Source organism: Neovison vison, chromosome 1 (assembly GCF_020171115.1).
Source record: "Neovison vison isolate M4711 chromosome 1, ASM_NN_V1, whole genome shotgun sequence".
Lineage (NCBI taxonomy): Eukaryota > Metazoa > Chordata > Mammalia > Carnivora > Mustelidae > Neogale > Neogale vison.
Window position 1 is genome coordinate 273,865,842 of NC_058091.1, and position 18,516 is coordinate 273,884,357.

Here is an 18,516-nt window from a genome sequence, read left to right on the forward strand (position 1 = left end):
ACAAGTAGAGTTAATTTGCATACTTAAATTACAAACTACACAGCCCATACTCTAAATTTGCCTTAGAACAGTTTATTCCCACTGACCACCTTGAACTTTTTAAAACTGTCCTGAATTGACATATCTAAAAAATGTTTAAATGAATGATCCTCATGCTAAAACAAAGTATCTCCTAAACAAAAAACCTTCAGACTACAGGATTCAAAATGAACAAATATGACACTCTAAGCTTTCCAATGGTTGTATTTACCAAATCATTACGAATACCAAAATTTCTAAAAAAGAAATTTGGAAATTTGATCTTTAAGTATCAGTAAATCTACCAAATACATATCTGCCTCAATTGTATGGGTTATTTTCTAGTTCCGTTAACAAGCTGCAGAAAGCCTGGGATGCTTACTTTCTGTCCATAGACAGCATCTGCTGGCTTTCCATTTGAATCCAATCCCCCATGGACATAAGAAGAGTTCTTTCCATAAAACCTGAAAAACAGAGAGACAATTTTCTTGTCAGTTTCAAGTAGCCTAAGACTAGATACTTATTTTCTGTTTGGTACCCACTTGCCTCAATGGCAGACTCCTGAAAGCAAGATGTGTTTTCTTTTTCATCTCTGTATAGAATCATAGATCTACCCCCTTCCTTCATGTCACTCAATATTTGCTGAACAGAAACAGATTTGGTCAATGAGGCAGAACACTTATTTTATAAGACGTAAGCTCCGGATTTCATAGTAGGATGATTGTATTGGTAAAGATCTTTTAGTTCATGTCAGGAAGGCTACTTAGAATCAAACAGAAGTTTCTGTTTTCACTCTAAAAGCCAACAGGCAATTTAGATACAGGTAAGGCCATCTATACCCTCTCATAGGCTTTGAAAGTCCAATCCTTCTATAGATCTGAGAATGCACGTGAGGGGTTTCCAAGAAAAACCCAGTTACTGGACAGGTGCGTGGCTCAGTCATTTAAGTGCAACTCTTGATCTCGGCTGAGACCCTGATCTCAGGGTTCTGAGAGTTCAAGCCCCACGTTGGGCTCCATGATGGGCACAGAGCCTACTTAACGTGAAATAAAATAAAAACCCAGTAACTCATGCAGTTGAGGTTTAAAAGTAATTTAACAATTCTGCTGATGCATTAAGAGCTTCAAATTTTAAGTTCCCATAGCTTTAATTCATCTATATCCTCAACTGTTTTGTTTTCATTTTAATACGGGATCAGGAAAACCTGACACAGATACAACCAAAAGTGCCACAATGCAGAGATAACTGCTATTAGAATTTCTTGATCGCTACACTACAGGTATACAACTTTTCACAAATGAACCCATACATGTCATTCGACATCCTGGTTCTGCCTGCCCTCCCAAAAAGAGGACAGATTTGGGCCCACAGTTACCCCAAGTATACCCTACAAATTTTAAAGTTATAAAAGGCTTGAGTGAGCCAGTGAATCAGTTCACTGATGGCTAATCCACTTTTTCCTGTCAGAGAGAGAGGGCACACACAAGCAGGGGGAGAGATGGGCAGAGGGAGAGGCAGACCCCCTCCTAAGCAAGGAGCCCAATGCAAGACCTGATTCCAGGACACTGGGATCATGACCTGAGCCGAAGGCAAACGCCTAACCCACTGAGCCCCCCAGGCGCCCCTGGCTAATCCACTTTTCATTACAGGCATCATCTCACAGACACTTCAAGTTCGGTTCCAGACCACAAGCAACAGAATACTGCAATAAATAGAGTTGAAAAACTTTTTTGGTTTTCCAGTGCACACAGAAGCTATGTCTACACTATAGTCTATCAAGTGTGCAATAGTAATTCTATAAAAACAGTGCACATACATTAAAAAACACTATTATTGCTAAAAATTGCTAACCATCACCCTGTGCTTTCAGTGAGTCCCAATCTTTTTGCTAGTGGAGGATCCTACCTCAATGTGGATGGCTGCTGACTGATCAGGGTGGGACATGCAGAAGGCTGGGTAGCCATGCCCATTTCTTAAAGACAACAATGAAGTTTTCCCCATCAACTGACTCGTCCTTTCACTAACAATTTCTCTACAGTGTGTAATGTTGTTTGATAGCATTTTACTCACAGAACTTCTTTCAAAACTGTGAGTTAATCCTTTCAGTTAATCCTGACCTTGCCTTAACAACTCAGTCTATATAATAACCCATCATGTTGTCATTTCAACAATCTTTACAGAGTCTTCACCAGTAGATCCCATTCAAGAAATCACTTTCTTTGCTCATCCATAAGCAGTTCCTCATCTGTTAAAGTCTTAAAGTTATTGCAGCAATTCAGTCCCATCTTCAGGCTCCACGTCTCATTGTCATTCTCTTGCTATTTCTACATCATCTGCAGTTACTTCCGCCACTAAAGTTTTGAACCCATGAAAATCATCTATGAGGGCTGGAATCAACTTCTTCACTCCTGTTCATCTTGATATTTTGACATCTTCCCATGAATCACTTCCAGTAATATAAGGCTGTTTCATCTACCCTGAAAATCTGTTGTGTGGTGTAGCCGCCTTCATTAATTCTCTTAGCTAGATCTTCTGAAGAACTCGCTGTAGCTTCCACATCAGCACTTGCTGCTTCGCCTCGCACTTTCAGTTTATGGAAACAGCTTCTTCCCTTAAAACCTCATGAACCAATGTCTGCCAGCTTCAAACTCTATTGCTGCAGCTGTGTCACCTGTCAGCCTTCACAGAACTGAAGAGTAGGGGCCTTGCTCTGGACTAGGCTTGGGCTTAATGGAATGTTGTGGCTTATTCAATCTTCAAACTACTCAAACTTTCTCCATATCCACAATAAGGCTGTTCTGCTTTCTTACTACTTGTGTGTTCATTCCAGTAGCACTTTTAACTTCAGAAACTTCTGCTTTGCACTCAGAACTTAACTAACTGACCCAAGAGGTCTAGTTTTTGGCCTGTCCTAGCTTTCAGCATTCCCTCCTCATTAAGCTTACTTATAGCTTTTTTTTTTTTTTTAAAGATTTTATTTATTTATTTGACAGAGAGAGATTACAAGTAGGCAGAGAGGCAGGCAGAGAGAGAAGGAGGAGGAAGCAGGCTCCCCGCTGAGCAGAGAGCCTGATGCGGGACTCGATCCCAGGACCCTGAGATCATGACCCGAGCCGAAGGCAGCGGCTTAACCCACTGAGCCACCCAGGCGCCCACTTGTAGCTTTTAAGGAAGAAATATGGGACTCTTCTTTTCACTTAACAGTAAAAAGCAATTATAATAAGGTTAAATAACTGGCCTAGTTTCAATATTGTTGTGTCTCAGGGAATAGGGAGAGAGATGGGATACAGCCATCGGGGGAGGAGTCAGAAGACACAAAACATTTACTGAACATTAAGTTCATGGTCTTATATGGATGGGCATGAACCCCAATATAACTATAACAACAAAGGTCAGTGATCACAGATTACCATTAACAATTACAATAATGAAAAAATTTGAAAAATATTTGCAAAATATCTGCAAAGCACCATAAAACAAAACATAATAAAATGAGATATGCCTGTGTATCTAAGCTGTACTTCAGAGATAAATGTGAAAAAAGAGGTGCTGGCATCAATATACATCAATATTGACAAGAAACATATTGATTCATTTAATGATCTTTCAACTCCTGCTCCTTTTCAAATTTCCAAACTTATCTAACCTGAGGGCACAGAATCAAATTCTGACATAAAACATAAAAAGAAAAAAGGAATAGGGCACCTGGGTGGCTCAGAGGGTTAAGCCTCTGCCTTCTGTCCAGGTCATGATCTCGGGGTCCTGGGATCGAGCCCCGCATCGAGCTCTCTGCTCAGGAGAGCCTGCTTCCCCCTCCCACCTCTGTCTGCCTCTCTACCTACTTGTGATCTCTCTCTCTGTGTCAAATAAATAAATAAAATCTTAAAAAAAAAAAAAAAAGAAGGAAGGAAAAAGCTTTAAAACCTGTTCAATCAGTTAAGTCATGTCAACACCAGCAAATTTTTAACCCCTTACCATCTTTATCTGCAAAATAAAGCTATCCTAACAATGCTTTACTAAAGGTTTTTGTAAAGACCTATAAGAAACATGTAAAATTGGAAAACTATAAAGCCTTAAAAGAATATAAGGTATTTTCCATTTTCAGAGCAAAATTCAAAACAAATTTATAAATTTCCTTTTGCACCCAATAAGCATGTAGTATCTAATACACAAGCTCGTCAAAGTATAGAGTATCTGGTCCAGCTAATACACATTTTAGAAACTCTAAGAAATATTCTAGGAGTGCCTCAGTGGCACAGTTAGTAAATGTCCAACTCCTGGTTTCAGCTCAGGTCTTGATCTCAGGGTCATAAAATTGAGCCCTATATCCAGCTCCACACTCAGTAAGAAGTCTGCTTAGGACTCTCTCTCCCTCTCCCTCTGGTCCTGCCAGCACATGCACACTCTTGCTCTAATAAATCTTTAAAAAAAAAAAAAAGAAAGAAAGAAAGAAAAGAAACAAGAAATCATTCTAACAAGTCCACGTAAGTAGACATATTTATAATGTGTATAATGTAAGACTGTTTGTAAGAGGAAATAATGGAAGCAACCAAGAAAAATTCATCAGTGGTAATTAAAGTATGCTACATCTCTATGAGATGCTAAAATTAATGTTAGTACATGCAGTACCCTTAAGGAGGACCCCAGATTATTAAGTAGAAAAGCTAAGACAGTATGTAAAAAATCCGCATATAGAGAAAAAAACTGCAAACATGGTTTTTACTAAACTTCCATGTTTACTTCATAAACTTAATTTACAAGCCTATACCATTTCCACTGAAGTTTCCCCAATTTTTTAAAAGCACATCAACACAAAAGTATTATTACAGAAATAGTCTTCAACACATTCACTAAATATTCAAGGTTCATCAAAAACAGCACAAAAAAAAAAAAAAACCAGAAGCATAAATATACCTTTATATTCTCAGTTTTTCTGATAATGGGTAAGTTTAGGTAACTTAGTCTAATTTCTTTCTACTTGTATATTCCATTTAAAATTATGATTTTAGGGATACCTGGGGAGCTCACTCAATTAAGCATCTGACTCTCAATTTCAACTCAGGTCATGGTATTAGGGTCATAGGACAGTCCTACCATGGGCTGCACACTCAGCAGGGAATCTGCCTGGGATTCTCTCCCTCACCTTTTGCCCCTCCCCCTGCTAGCACCTGTGCAGGCTCATGCTCTTAAATAAATAAATAAATCTTTAAAAATCTTTTTAAAAAATAATTTTAACAGAAATTATTTACTGGCTCTTATGTACCAAGCACTATTACGCAACAGCCCTAAAAGGTGCATGATGCATTAAGAGACTCTAGTAGTAATAAGTACTCACAGGGTAAAAAATGTCTTACCTGTGTAGCATGTCTGGGGCCTGGTTCAGCAGCGTGTAATACTGTCTCACAAATTCCCGCCCGACCAGCAGGGGACTAGGCTTCTCCATAACCATTGCTTTGGTCAATTCAACCTGGGGGGAAAAAAATGTCAAGTATGTTCAATGTGAAATATCAAGTACAAGGAGGAAAGTGGCAGGGGAGGAAATATAATCATTTAAATAAAACCAACTCAAAGTACAACAAGGCACAAGAACAGTTCTTGGTTTTAAAAAATAAAAACTGTAAGAACAAATAAAACCCACACAGACAGGATTTTTAGTCAAATTTATTGCAATGAGATGAATAGTGAGGGGAAGGGGGCGATTCACGATAAAGAATTCATTATTCCCAACAGTCAATTTCTTCAAAATGAATATAAGAAAAAGGTACATATTTCCAGCATGCACCCTATCGTTAACTTCTCTGTATTTTTAAATCCAATTAAGAGTGTTCTGGTTCTGGGCGCCTGGGTGGCTCAGTGGGTTAAGCCGCTGCCTTTGGCTCAGGTCATGATCTCGGGGTCCTGGGATCGAGTCCCGCATCGGGCTCTCTGCTCAGTAGGGAGCCTGCTTCCTCCTCCTTCTCTCTCTACCTGCCTCTCTGCCTACTTGTAATCTCTCTCTGTCAAATAAATAAATAAAATCTTTAAAAAAAAAAAAAAAGAGTGTTCTGGTTCTAAGATTCCAAACACATTCTTTTTTTTTTTTTTTAATGTTTTATTTATTTATTTGTCAGAGAGAGAGAAAGAGCAAGTGAGCACAAGTAGGGAGAGCAGCAGGCAGAGGGAGAAAGCAGGCTCCCCAAAGAGCCGGGAGCCCTACGTGGGACTCGATCCCAGGATCCTGGGATCATGACCTGAGTGGAAGGCAGTTGCTTAACCAAATGAGCCACCCAGGCGTCCCATCTAAACACATTCTTATTTGTGGCAGTATTAGATTCAAGAGTGATAAATTTTGACACGGAGGGACATATAATCACATTTTTAGTCTAACTAAATCAGAAAATTTTTTAGTATCTTTAATCAAGAACCACAAAATCTAAAAATTCTGAGCTTTCTTCATGATGACACCGAAAATAATCTGAAAATGGGTGAGGTAAACAAAATGTTATTACTCAACAAAATAATCTCAACACCTCAAAATCATGATTTAAAGTTAGTATCCTTATGACCCATGAGTATTAAGAGAGGCAGCTGGCACACACACAGTAAGTCCTCAATTACTGTCAGTTATTATCAAAACAAAACTTTCTGGAAAAAAAATCTGGCATGAGATATAATCCAACTTTTCATTTGAGGAGATAAAATCATCCTGAAGTTAAACACATAGGTAAACAGAGAGACATGTACAGATCAATTTCAGTATAAAAGAGGCCAAGAAATTTTACTTCAGTTTTCTCAAAGGACAGGCAGAACAACTGATTGGTCAATCCTGAACAATTTGTGGAGATCTGTTTATCCTTATCTAGTGCATTGTATTATTCTTCACCAAAATCTAAGCAATTAGTTCAAGGCCAGTCTGTATTTTCTCCAGATTACAGGCACTAGATCAATACAAAACACAATCAAAACATAACTCATACTGGAGAGCAGTTTACCTGTAAGCATGGTTAAGAGAATTATCAATAACAAGAATCTGGATCTTAGGTCTTAAACTAATGTACTTAGACTAAGGCAGAATGAGAAATTGTTATATTTCTTGTGTGGCTCACGGTCCCAAAGGAAAAAAAAAAAGGTAATTTCAGATGTTTTTACTGATCCTTAATTTTTCAGAACTTCAAAGCTACGGATAGATAGGAGAAGATACTAGCAGTCATTTAAGCCTATGGTTTTCAAGCTTTAGTATTTCCCATTACTTCCTATAAACCCGAGCAACTGCACTTTTTAAATATGTATTACAGTTCCCATATAAATTTTCCTTTCTTAAAAGGGATTGGCTACTCTAAAAATCACTAACATCTGACCCAACCTCAAATAAAAGGAAAAATCCAATGTGATTCCATCACATTCCCAGATCCCACTAGTTTCACAAATGGAAGATAGCTCTCCCAATTCCTCAGAAACTGGTAGTATCATTTTCATTCCATTAAGTTGTGCTTGCATATTTTCTAATACATAAAAAGGCTGGAAAGAAAGTTTTGCTTCCCTCTATTATCCAAAATATATAATACATCCACAATATAAAAAGCAATTTAAAGGGAACCTTCACAAGACAGACAAATCAAAGAATACATTAAGCAAACCCCTATTTTCCTATTCCAGTTGCACTTACTTCTCTTGAGCACCATCTGCTCTTGAATTCCCAGTCAATTGTAATATTATAAATGTCATTAACAGACCAGTAATATCAACCTAACTGCATCCTTAGACACTACCAAGTAGTCTCATTATAAGATAAATTACTAAAAGACATTTTATCAAATATTACTTTCTCACCCAATATTACTATGCAATATAATAAAAATCCTCCAAATTATGTATCAAATATAAGAAAAATTATTGTCTGTAGACCACCTCTAAAACTTCTCTTTTCCCCTCCTTCAAGATTACCTATATAAATCAAATTAAAGGAATAAAGAAAGCTTATTGGTTTGATTATACCATTACAAATATTTTATTTCTGGTTATCCCCCTAAAGCCAAGAAAAAAAGTAAAGCTAAAAATTTACAAGCTAAATTGATCTCCATCTCCTTTGTAGATTCTTTTTTTTTTTTTTAAACATTTTTTTTTAAAGATTTTATTTATTTATCAGAGAGAGGGAGAGCGAGCGAGCACAGGCAGACAGAGAGGCAGGCAGAGGCAGAGGGGGAAGCAGGCTCCCTGCTGAGCAAGGAGCCCGATGCGGGACTCGATCCCAGGACCCTGGGACCATGACCTGAGCCGAAGGCAGCTGCTTAACCAACTGAGCCACCCAGGCGTCCTTCCTTTGTAGATTTTTCTTAACAGTTATTAATTCTGAAGACAATACTAAAATCCCTATCATTTACCAAGTTTCCAACATTTCCGTTATTATCTTAATGGCTTAACGTAATTGAGTATTTGGAGATATACATTAGAGAAATATATGTAAAGTTGACCTCAAATACTCACACTCCCAGTTAGGCGCAGACACCCACCCCACCCACAGTTGAAATTCCGTAACTTTTGACACCCCAAAAACTTAACCAACAGCCTACTGCTGACCAGAAACCTTAACCAGTAACAGTCCAATTATACCTATTTTCTATGTTATATGTATTATATACTGTATTTGTAAAATAAAGCTAGAGAAAAGAAAATCATAGAGAATACATTTCCAACACCATTCTGTATTATTAAAAAAAAAAAAAAATCCATGAACAAGTGGATCCAGAATTTAAACTCATCTTGTTCAAGGGTCAACTGTTTCAGGGTTAGAATTATAAATATACAATAGAAAAACTATTCAAGCTGAATCCTTAAATTTCATAATTACCTCATTTGTAAATTACACCTCCAAAATTCTATATAAAAAGTGCTTTCAGGAGTGCCTGGGAGGCTCAGTCAGTTAAGCATGCAACTCTTGAATTTGGCTCACGTCATGATCCCAGGGTGATGAGACTGATGCCTGCCATCAGGCTCCCCACTCAGTGCAGGGTCTGCTTGAGATTCTCTCCCTCTGCCCTTTCCCTCCCCCTGCTTACAGGTACATGTGCACACCGTTCTTAACTAAATAAAATTTAAAAAAGAAAAAGAAATCCTTAAGGAGGAAAAGTTACTAAACATGACCTTCAGTTTGCCAGTTTTACTGAACCATCCAAGTCTAAGGAAAATCTGAGTGCTCTAGTTCAGAACAGTGAAAAAATATTGAGATACAATAAAAAGAACCCCCCTAAATTTTCTTTAACCAATTTTCACTGTGAAAAATTCTCCAACATCATTTACTTGCTTTGCTCCTGGGCTATAACTTAATCTCTGTGCCCCCACAGTTCTTTCATCAGTAAAACTGAAACTGTAACAGCAAGATCTGTCTATTGAATAGTAAGCACTGAATGTTAGCTATTAATATAAAATTAACTAACTCTAATTAAGGAAAGCTTTTCCACATTCCACCCTTTTCTGTCCCCAGAAGACTATTTAAGTATTCTGCTAGCAGTACTAAAATACAGGATTCCTGTGAGAGTAAGAATTTTTGTACAGAGTACCTTAGATGCCCAAGCACTTAATGTAACAATAACTTTTCAGAGAATTTCTAAGTTGACTTGATGATTTTTTTCAAAGATTTTATTTGTTTGACAGAGGAGAGCATGCACAAACAGGGGGAGCAGCAGAGGGAAAGGAAGAAGGAGGCTCTCTGCTGGGCGGAGAGCCCAACCTGGGTCTCAATCCTGGGTTCATGACCTGAGCCAAAAGCAGAGGCTTAACCTGCTAAGCCACCCAGGCACCCCTATTTTCCTTTTAAACAACACTATTTTATTCTAATGGTAGGTTAACAATTTGTTGAACTAAAAAGATTTCTGAAACAATCTTTACTCATCAAAGCCATGAGGAGTATTTCCCTTGAGAAAAGTTACTAGAAAGTAAGTCAAAATGTTCATCTCACTTTAATCCCAACACTAGCAAACTAAAAATAGAGCACTAACCACATCTGGGGTGGGGGAGGGTTAATTTTATATTATGGAACTACTCATGCATGAACTGTATTAAAAAATTTAAAAATAGCAAGATGTAAAAAAATTTTTTTTAATTTAAAAATTAAAAATAAAAATAAACAAACAAAGCAAGGTGTAAATATGCAAAATAAACAAATATAAAAACATACATAAATGAAAGGAATAAGTACTCACCTTTGTAATGTTATGGGGAAGTTACATTCTATATAACGTATATAATGGAGTGCTATGGTAAAAACAATAAAATTGGGGCTCCTGGGTGGCTCAGTGGGTTAAAGTCTCTGCCTTTGACTCAGGTCATGATCCCAGGGTCCTGGGATGGAGCCCAGCATCCCAGAGGCATCCCCGCTCAGCAGGGAACCTGCTTCCCCTCCTCTCTCTCTGCCTGCCTCTCTGCCTACTTGTGATCTCTGTCAAATAAATAAAATCTTAAAACACACACACACACACAATAAAATTCATACACCTGGAATGTCCTGGGGAGAACATGCATTATTTTTAAAGTAAGAAGAAAAATGCGACAAAAGGTACCAATATCCAATAACTACTAGTGGCATGTTAGTTATCTTAGTTATCTTACCTATTTTAGCTCTCGTGAACAGATCTTTAAAATCAGTTAGAACTGTAATTCCATAAACTAACTCCACTCTGTGATTTTTAATTAATATGAGTGGGCTACTTCACAAATCTGAGGACCATACAACATCTCCCTCTAATTCCTAGCAGACAATATGGATGATCCAATTTTAACTTTTTCATGTGCAGGGAGTTTTATCTGGTTACTTTCTCAGAACTTCAGGGCTAATGTCTAAGAGCTAAGCATTCTCCTAAAAAGTTCTTAGTTTCACCTTCAAATTGGTCTTAGATCTATCTATTTACTTTGGTTTTTGTTTTCTGGGTTTTTTTTTTTTGAAGATTTTGTTTATTTATTTGACAGATCACAAGTAGGCAGAGAGGCAGGCAGAGAGAGAGGGGGAAGCAGGCTCCCCTCCCCGCTAAGCAGAGAGCCCGATGTGGGGCTCGATCCCAGGACCCTGGGTTAAGGCAGAGGCTTTAACCCACTGAGCCACCCAGGTGCCCCAATTTACTTTGCTTTTTTTAAGGGATTGTATCAGGGGTACCTGGGTGGCTCAACTGTTAAGAGTCTGTCTTCAGCTCAGGCCATGATCCCAGGGTCCTGGCATCAAGCTCCCCGTTGGGCTCCCTACTCAGCAGTAAGCCTGCTTCTCCATCTCCCTCTGTCCTGCTTGTGTTCCCTCTCTCACTGTATCTCTCTCTGTCAAATAAATAAATAAAATATTTTAAAGAAAAGATGTCAAAGATGCTATTTAAAAAAAATAACAGGGGGTCTGGGTGGCTCAGTCAGTTGGCGACTGCCTTCACCTCAGGTCACGGTCCCAGAGTCCCGGGATCAAGTTCTGCATCAGGCTCCCATCTCCACGGTGAGTCTGCTTCTCTCTCTGACCTCCCCTCTCATGCTCTCTCTCACTCACTCTCTCTCAAATAAATAAATAAAATCCTTTAATAAATAAACAAATAAAGGATTGTATCAGAAAACTTTCTGTTGAGGTTTTCCAGTTTTAGGAAAGAATTCACTTTTGGCTTTGTAACACTATCATTTTTCCAACAATACCATTTGGTGTTGGCATTCAGATTCCTCAGAGCAAACAATGAAAGCATGATTATGGTACAGTACAGAAAAAAAAAGTTTAAGGTAACAGAATTATTAGTTACCTACATGGAATGAAAAGTTCAATTTTCATCCTTTTCTTACCTGATCTGAAAAGCACATAACACCATCGATAAATGTTACAGTAAAGTAACATTTAATGGAAATGTCAATGATCTCTCAGATTAACATAATCACTGATGCATTTTTTTGGTGGATTTACCCTGATTGCTGAATTACTCTTAAATTTCAAAATGTCTACTTAATCCCAAGTTACCAAATTGCATGACAACTTTAAAGAAATTTCCATCAATAATTTTGCTAAAGTTCACAAAGAATATCAAGTGTGCTTCCTTTAACCGAGACTAAAAAGCTGTGAGCATTTATGTTCCCAGAGCAGGGAAGCATGAAGACAAACCATAATCCACCTCGATTAATAGTACAGCTTACTCTGGCAAAAATCAATGATCTCAGGGTCACGGGATCCAGCCCAGAGTTGGTCTCCCACTAGGTGTGGAGTCTGCTTGAGATTTTCTCCCTCTCCTTTTGCCCCTCCCCTGCACTGGCACATGCTCTAAATAAATAATCTTTTAAAATAAATTTTTAAAATTAAAAATAAAAAGATAAAATCTATCACTTCACACAAAAGATCCCCAAAAGTATTAAAGTATCAGTGGGTGGCTCAGTGGGTTGAAGCCTCTTCAGCTCAGGTCATGATCTCAGGGTCCTGGGATCAAGCCCCTCATGGAGCTCTCTGCTCAGCAGGGAGCCTGCTTCCCCCTCTCTCTCTCTGCCTGCCTCTCTACCTACTTGTGATCTCTCTCTGTCAAATAAATAAATAAAATTTTTAAAAATAAAATAAAATATCAGTCAAGAAGACATGGGTGTCCTGGGTGACTCAGTTGGTTAAGCATCTGCCTTCAGCTCAGGTTATCTAAGTCAAGGTCCTGATACTGAGCCCTGCTCAGTGGGGAGCCGGATTCTCCCTCTCCTCCCAGCGAGGGTTCTCTCTCACTATCTGTCTCTCTCCCAAATAAATAAATAAAATCTTAGAAAAAACATGTATCAGTCAATATCGAACACTGGCAAGAAGTCAGGAAAAGAGAACCTGTGAAACTGAAGGGAGTGTCAACTGCTCCCACCACAGGGAAGAACCATTTTGCAGTTATCTTATAAAATCCAAAAGTTCAATGAATCTAGCAATCCTCTTCTAGATTTGTACACGAGAAACTCACCCATGTACATAAGACATCAACTTGAAAAATAATTTCTCAAATAATTAGCCACCTTATTTCTAAAACATAAGACAACAACCTATGTGTCTGTCAAACAGGTAACGGATTAAGGTGCAGTTTATCCCTAACATTCAAACCTCTCTATCTAACATAATCATATGGGGCACTTAAAATATTAAAAAGCAGTACTATTTATAATTACTCCAGGTTAACTGGAGTGAATTAGGGCTGTCCCTGGGAAACCAAGACATAAAGTCATCCTATTTATAGCAGTCAAAGTCAGCATGAAATAGATCTCAAAAATATTACATTAAAAAGTTAGTTGCCGAATACGTACTGTATGCTTCTGAACATGTTTAGAAGTGTTTTTAGTATACACAAAAACATCAGATATTGTTCACAGGTACAATTATTTTTAAAATAGTCTAGATGTAAAAACAGACAAATAGAACCACATAACAGAATAGTTATGAAATATACAAACACACATATGGACAACTAGGATTTTCAACGTTAAGTGCAGATAACCCAATAGAAAAAGGATATTCTGTTCAACAAGCGGTGGAACAATTACACATCCATATCTACAGAAAAAAAATGAACTTCACGTCACGCATCACATCATATTAAAATTTAACGGGGTGTCTGGGTGGCTCAGTAGCTTAAGTGTCTAACTCAGCTCAGGTCATAATCTCAGGGTCCTGGTATCAGAGCCCCCAAGACCTCAGGAGTCAGGCTCTATGCTCAGCAGGGAGTCTACTTGTTTTCTGTCCTTCCCCCTTGTCATGAGCTCGCTTGTATCATCGTCACTGATCTACTGTTCAATCTATTTTCTAAACTCTTCACATTTACCACCTGTCACTTCCCTTCAAAATTCTTCATGGTAGATCTTTGGAGAAACGGTTGACTCTAGGACTGACAAAGGCAAAATACAAGTGAGCTTTAACTGATAAAGAAAATGCTAAAAACAACAACAAAATAAGAACAGGGAACATGAAAGGATACAAGGGCCAAAACCGGAACAGTGTGAGCAACAGAATTAGTAAAAAAACAAAGTAAGTTAGATACCCCTGGATTGCAACCCGAAGAATAAAATAAGCATGACTCACTCCATATACGGACGAGGCAAGCCAGAGAGTCCACACACAGGGCATACTTGAGACACAGCCTAAGAAAGCCTGGAAATTAAGTAGTTGTCACACTTGTACCTTCCAGATTCTAAATCTTTCAAACTTTTCTGAATAAGGAAATAGCTAACAAATAATGGTCTACAGTCCCCTACTACATACATAAGTTTTACAAAACAGTTTAGACAACTACTTGGGTTTCAGAGCTTCAATTCTCTTTATAAGAGAAAACATAAGATTACTAAGCTATGTAAGAGCACTTTTAGAACATAAAAGAACTATACAAATACACAATGATGCTGTTACACAGCCATTCAAATTAAAAGCCACAAGGATGACAACCATACAAAGTAGAAGTATGTCCCATCTAGGAAGCCCCTTTCTCTGAACCATCTCTTAACATCTACTTTAATAATTATTAAATACCTGGGGCACCTGGGTGGCTCAGTCAGTTAAGCGGCTGACTCTGGGGTTTTGGCTCAGGTCCTGATTTCGGGGTGTGAGACACCAAGCCTGAGTAGTGCTCCACTCACTGTGGAGTCTGCTTGTGACTCTCTTTTTCTCCCTCTGCCCCTCTCCTCCATCTCCATGCCCCCAGCTCACTCACACTCTCTAAAATAAATAAATCTCTAAAAATAATTATTATAAAGTAACTGAAATACAGCAAGCTGAACAGCTAAACAATATTACAACATGACTAACTGCCAGAGGACAAAACAAGAAATCTATCAAAGTCATCTAAAGACATTTACTAAGGCCACAACCTGTGAAAATTTTTTAATTATTTTCTGTCTTATAAAGCCCCCTCTTCATGCACAGATTATTCCTAGCTCTTTACCACCTGGCTTGCAATTCAGCTTTCCCCACCAAGGCCAAATACAAGGTCCAAGAATACTTAAAAAAAGGAATAAGGTGACTTTTGAGATTTAAAAATATATAAACCTAACTAACCACCAGTGTGATCACCAACTACAAGTGAGATTACAATTGCTGAGTCTAAATTTAACTCCATGGCTGGAAGGACAGTGTTGCAACTACAGGTTTTTCCCACTAGCTGTTGGGGTATGGGGGGGGCATTTTTTATCCCCACCTACTCCAACAACTCTGTCCCTTTCCAATGAACATATAATGCCTATCTGAAGAATTCTAAAATATTTAAAACAACCCTATTACAAAATATTGAAAAATCAAAGAAGTAATTTTACTAAACTGGCAAAGAAAATGATTCATCCGGAATTCAGGTTTTATATTAAATTTTATCTTTTAGCATTGCTCCCTCGATCCTTTGAACCATATGCAATTCACAAATGTATAAAAACTTAAACTGGGGCGCCTGCGTGGCTCAGTGGGTTAAGCCTCTGCCTTCGGCCCAGGCCATAGCCTTGGAAAGAGTGCATCCCCCGCACCCCCCCATCCTCCCCATGGGGTTCTCTGCTCAGCAGGGAGCCTGCTTCCCCCTCTCTCCCTCTGCCTGCCTCTCTGCCTACTTTTGATCTGTTAAATAAATAAATTACTTTAAAAAAAAAAACTTAAACTAACCTCTACCCTTTACTTTCAAGGCAAAGTACTAAGATAACTAAAATCAAATTACAAGAAAAAGAACTACTGCGAAATAGGTCAGCAACAAACATTACCAAAACTTCTGATGCACCCTTAGCAGACTGTCAGCTGAGAACAGCAAACAATGTGAGTTAAATAAAGAACAAAGAACTGCCTACTTTTCTATCTGTTTGAAGTACAAAAACTTAGAAAGGATTTAATAACAAAAGTAACCTAACTTGGCAAGGCAGAAGGAAGGCACACCAGTCTTACATTATTACAGTCTGCTTCATTTGTTCTTAATAAATGTATGCAAAGGAGATATGCCAGGGTACCAACTGTAAAGTATCACAGTTTTCATATTCCTACCCAAGTGATAACCATTCACCTTAGGGAAAGAATATGCTAAGAAATATCTGAAAAGGAATCAAAATTCTATTATTGCACAAGGAAATTTCATTCTGATGTATTTTACTTTCTGACATATTTTACTTCAAGCAGTAACACCATTAGCGGACACCAAGTTTACAGTTTAAACCTATGTCATTATGTTTTAAAAGTTGAAGCCTAAAATGCTAAGTCAATAAGGTAATCCATCTAAATAAGTGTAACTAAAATTGCTACATGAAGGCCACATAAAACAATGTTATACTCTAAAGCAATGTTATTTATGGCAACACCAACTGAAGAACTTGGGCCATAGAATATTCTGATCCCTTATCTATTGCTACTTTCTGTTAAGAAACATGGAAACTACTGGGTAAATGGAAACACTTACAGATATCAAGCTTCCTTGTAGTTTTTTAACTTACTTGCAAGGATGGAAATTTTGTGTTCCCTCTGATTGCAAAAACTTCTTAGAAAACTAATCCTAAAGGCTCTAAAAAGAAAAAAAAAAAGGTTGAAAGCCATTCCAAGCCAAAATAATTCAGAAGAGCTAGTGCCAAAACTTATTAGTTTTATCTCAAGTAGAGACTTTTGTGATATTAAGTAATGTCCTGGATCTGCAACGATTTTCTAAAACCAGGGAATATACTGGCTTTTAAAAATCGCAAATATAAGCTCATCTTTGAAGGTATCTTCCATACTCGTATATACAGAGGAGCCCAACAGTAGACGCGAAATAACTGAACTGAATGTGGAGAGACTTTCATCCACAGAAGATCCCAACTGCCCTAAGGGAAAGACTTCCAACACACCTCAATCACCTGTAATTCACCTAGCATAAGCTCCAGAGCTTAAATTTATAACTGGGCACCATCCTTTCCGTCCCAACTTCACATCTCAACCCACACATGCCGGCGAGATCTGAAACTCATCGCTCTAACCCGCTTTTTCTCCAGCTGCAAAACGAGGAAGTTAAACTATCTTCCCAAAGGTCTTTCTCAAGTCTGCCCCGTAAAGGAAAGACGGGAGAAAAGGTTTCAAGGTGTAAGAGCAGAGCCTAACTTGCGGCTGCCGGGAATTTCCCACCATCGCGCCGAGCATCAAATCGGAGAAGGAACACCGTCCACGTTCATCTGCACTTATTCGTCTTTCTCTCTACTTTTTCCGGAAGCTCTGAGGGCGGCACATCCATCAGCTTTCCGTGCGCACACTCGTAGAAAGGAAGCCCAAAGCCCTTCGTGTCCTTTGTCACAATCCCACTTCCAAGCCACGTCTCCCTGGAAGCCCACAAGTGGCTCAAGCACAAATGCCGCCGCACTCCGCGCAGCAGCTGGCCTCTTCGGGCTGATGCAGCTACCCCCGGGGACCCGTGCTCCGGGGGCCACGGCGCCCTGCGACCGCGCAGGGCGCCGGCCCAAGGACGGAAACAGGCTGGGGGCCTAGCATCCACACGACCTCGGTTCCACCCGATACCTGCCCCTTACCGTCGCCGTGCCTCTGACCACGTTTCCGCAACCACTGGACGTCCGCAACCACTGCAAAAAGCCAAGTCGCCGCACCTACCTCTCCGGACCGTTGTGGGGGCACGGGAGAGCCACGCAAGTTGCTCTGCACGGCGCCTGGCACACAGCGTGGGCTCAGGACAAACAGCAATTATTACTTCCACTCATCATCCGTGCCTTGGCTGCTCCCCTTTTACCCCCTGTAAAACAGGGAGCAGCACCTCTGCTTCACGAGCCCAAAACCTCCTCGGGATTTCGTGACGCCCCCGCTGCTAAATAAAGGCCGGACCAAGCTGGAACCCGTCGCCGGGGCAGGAAAGGATCTGCGGGCGCGCGGCGGGGAGGGAGACGAGCGGGAAAGGCCGGCGGGCTGGCCGCGCGGGGCCCCCGGATCCCGCGATCGTCCTGGGGCCCGGGCGGCGGCCGCGGCTCGCTCTCGCCCCGCGCGGCCGTTGGGTGTGGCACGCGCACGCGGGGGACGCGGACGCGGACACGGCCACGCGCGCCGGCCGGCCGGTGGGAGCGCGGCGAGGAGGGGGCGGGGAAACTCCGCGCGCCCGTGCGCCCGCCTGCGGCCGTTGGGGGGGGGGGGAGGCGGTGCACGCCTAGCGCGGCGGCCACCGCCACGACCGCTGCGACTTCTCTCGCTCACACGCGTCCCAGCTCCTCTTCGTCCCTGGGCCGTCCCGCCCCGCCCACAACACGGCATACCTGCGCGGCTGAGCGGGAGAGGAACAAGCTTTGCTCCACAGCACGGCAGAAGGAAAGATCCCCTCACGCAACTGCGTCCGCACACACGCGTGCTCCGTCGCCGGTCTATATAACCGCGACTCAGCCTAACTTGTTGCGGCCAGGTCGAGCAGGCTGGCGACCAATCCCGACTGCGTCCTCTGGGCTCTTCGAGCAGCAATTGGGTAGGGACTCAGGATGAAGGCGTGGCTCTTGATTGGCTTTGACTCATGCCTATGAGACTGTGAGGATCTCGTTTCCCTAGTAACGGATTGGCACTGAGAGCCACCAATTACTTAAAGGGAC

At 40.3% G+C, this 18,516-nt stretch overlaps 1 protein-coding gene across 4 annotated transcripts in view; it reads right to left on the bottom strand.

The window, feature by feature from the left end:
* The window catches only part of G3BP1 (G3BP stress granule assembly factor 1), a 38,004-nt gene extending 19,693 nt beyond the window's left edge, over positions 1 to 18,311 (bottom strand). The window contains exons 1-5 of one of the 4 annotated variants that reach the window (XM_044231005.1): positions 18,193 to 18,311; positions 17,543 to 17,681; positions 16,405 to 16,472; positions 5,373 to 5,485; positions 401 to 482 (exon numbers count right to left, since the gene is read on the bottom strand). In XM_044231005.1, coding sequence (XP_044086940.1) covers positions 401 to 482; positions 5,373 to 5,467 — 177 coding nt within the window. In that variant the 5' untranslated portion in view covers positions 5,468 to 5,485; positions 16,405 to 16,472; positions 17,543 to 17,681; positions 18,193 to 18,311. Of the gene's footprint in view, positions 1 to 400; positions 483 to 5,372; positions 5,486 to 16,404; positions 16,473 to 17,041; positions 17,343 to 17,542; positions 17,682 to 18,192 lie in introns of those variants that run through there. The other 3 variants (XM_044230997.1, XM_044231014.1, XM_044230987.1) reach the window with 3 other exon arrangements.
* Positions 18,312 to 18,516: the final 205 nt, after the last annotated feature.